We start from the raw sequence: 2,500 nt of genomic DNA, 5'->3' as shown, positions 1-2,500 counted from the left end.
GGCGCCCGCGGCCCCCGCTACACCATCCGCACACTCGCCACGACACCATCACGGCCCGCCCGCCCCATACTCGTCCCGCACCCCGGCCACCCGCCGCCCACACCCACTACCTCACGCCCCCCACGCGACGCACGCCCACTTGAGCTTGCCGAGACGGGCACTAGGCCACCATACATGCCAGGCGCGCCACGCTACCAGTCGACGCGGCTCTCTCGGCGTGGCCTCGAAGCTGCCTCGGTCGCCCAACGCTACTTGACGCTGCTGGTCCCCCGGCCGCCTGTCACATCACTTCACTCGCGAACGACCCACGGCACGACCGCCTTTCTTACAAAGTCGTTTCGGATGCGGTTCGATATTCGATTTGCAAATGCAAGGAAAGAGTATCTCGAGGAAAACAAAAGTCAATCACTCCAGTCTACATCAAAACCTAAAGCAGAAAGAAACATCTCAGTAAACGGGTCTGTGCGAAACGGCAGCGCAAGCAACGGAGTGTAACGTATCTTTCAAAAGACCGACCTAAATAAATGGCAAATCCCCGTGGATAAATCGGAAAAAATGAAACAATGAAAAAATAATAATAACAGCTGCAACAAAATTGGGGGCACAAGGCTATAAATATTAGAGAAAATGAACTATGGGCATTTGCTGCTTTAATTACTAAAGTGACTGAACAAGCACAATATTAAAGTGGAGAGGGAGAGGGAGAGGGAGGGCGGGAGGATGAGATGGAGGGAGAGAAGGAGGGAGGGAAGGAAGGAGGGAAAGTGATAGAGGAGAAAGATGATAGAAAGAGGGGGAGAGAGAAATAGAAATAGTGAGAGAGTGAGAGTGTGTGAGAGAGAGAGAGAGAGAGAGAGAGAGAGAGAGAGAGAGAGAGAGAGAGAGAGAGAGAGAGAGAGAGAGAGAGAGAGAGAGAGAGAGAGAGAGAGAGAGAGAAGAGAGAAGATCGCACTACCGGGAAACACGAGCGGAGAGGACCGTCGGAAAACAAACACCAGAAGAGAAGGCAGGGACAGGTCATTGCCACAGCCAGGGTGAAGAGCAAAACCACAAGTCAATGAAAGGGCAAGAACAGAACCAGGGAAAGGGCAGGACCACACACGACGAGGGGAGGGGAGGTGGAGTGGGGGAGGGTAACCACACTCCCTGAAGGAATAGAATCCTAGCAAGGAATAGGGAAAGAGCAAGAGTAGGACAAGAGCAGATGAGAACAAACAAACACTGTGGTGACGCGAACCAAGAGGGGAGAACAAGAATACTACTAATAAAAGAATACTACTAATAGCAATACCAAACAGACAAATAGCTTAAGAACAAGCAAAAAAGAGGACGAATTTAAGGCTGACAGTTAGGTGTAAGGAGAGAGTGTAAGGGAAAGGAAATGCCACATCCTGGATAAAGGCACTGGGGGACAGTGCCTGGAGCAGCGGGTGGCATAGTGCCAGGGTACCAGACCGGGTCACATTACACCGGGAAGGGTGGGGTGGGGTAGGGGCGGGGGGTTGCTGTCACCACACAGGTCAGCTGTTCATGGTCAACCCCACAACAAAGGATATTGGACACTTCCGATGCCAACACCTAAACATCTAAGGCAGCTGCATTTACCACAGTTATTTAATTCAACGCGAGGTGTTTGGGGGGGATTCGTATATCAAGTCAACCACACACATAAGGCATGGACTAACACTCACATACATAGACATGCACTTTTCAATATACATGCATACACATACACAAGCGCACAAGCACACGCATAGTTACAGGCATACATACAAGCACACGCACGCATACACACAAGCACCCACCCACCCACACTTACCTAATTACTACATGCTCCCAGCACCCCCCCCCCCCCAATCACAAACACAAACAAAAAACAAGCAGACAGACATAGACACAGACACAGACATATATACACACACACACACACACACACACACACACACACACACACACACACACACACACACACACACACACACACACACACACACACACACACACACACAGAGAGAGAGAGAGAGAGAGCTCTTGGGAAAAATATACTTTGTGCGCTCCCACCACAGGTGACTCCGCCATATTTAATCTTTTTCATTTTCCTTCTGCAAGTCGAAATTGTCCTCTCCTGTTCAAAGGTAAAGTGTTCTTCTCACACGACACGGAACAAAAAACAACAATACGCACAAACATCGTAAGAACAAAAACTACGTTTTATCTCTTTCTCTGTCTCAAAGTTTTTTGTTTGTTTTTTTCTTCCAATGCTTTTTTCGCCGCATCACAAAAAAATCCACCACATTTGGCATCAAAATCTCCGCGTGTCTTGAGAAACAGTTAAGGCGTCAGTTCGTATGTTCTGGAGACGCCTTTATGCCCGGGAAAATGGCAAAGATGAAAAAGAGGGAAAAATACGAGACATCAACACAGCCAGTCTTCAGTCTCTCTACAAAGAGGATTAAGCCGCGTGTACGCTTCGATTGGTGTACATGTACTTTGTACAGGT

The 2,500-nt window shown here is 49.0% G+C and overlaps 1 protein-coding gene across 6 annotated transcripts in view; it reads right to left on the bottom strand.

Moving 5' to 3' along the window:
- LOC122255685 (uncharacterized) overlaps positions 1-2,500 on the bottom strand; it is a 222,894-nt gene that overhangs the window by 47,111 nt on the left and 173,283 nt on the right. For 4 of the 6 annotated variants that reach the window (XM_086547496.1, XM_086547485.1, XM_086547491.1 and 1 more), the window contains exon 2: positions 1-427. This exon is cut by the window's left edge and continues 666 nt beyond it. The exons of the other annotated variants lie outside the window; for them this stretch is intronic. In XM_086547496.1, the coding sequence (XP_086403622.1) occupies positions 1-49 (49 nt within the window). In that variant the 5' untranslated portion in view covers positions 50-427. The remainder of the gene's footprint in view (positions 428-2,500) is intronic. 6 annotated transcript variants of the gene reach the window in all.

Source organism: Penaeus japonicus, unplaced genomic scaffold (genome assembly GCF_977035675.1).
Source record: "Penaeus japonicus unplaced genomic scaffold, GWHDUDI00000001_assembly GWHDUDI00000002, whole genome shotgun sequence".
NCBI classification, from domain to species: Eukaryota; Metazoa; Arthropoda; class Malacostraca; order Decapoda; family Penaeidae; genus Penaeus; species Penaeus japonicus.
The sequence above is the reverse complement of the archived record's forward strand: the minus strand, read 5'-3'. Positions and strand labels throughout refer to the sequence as shown.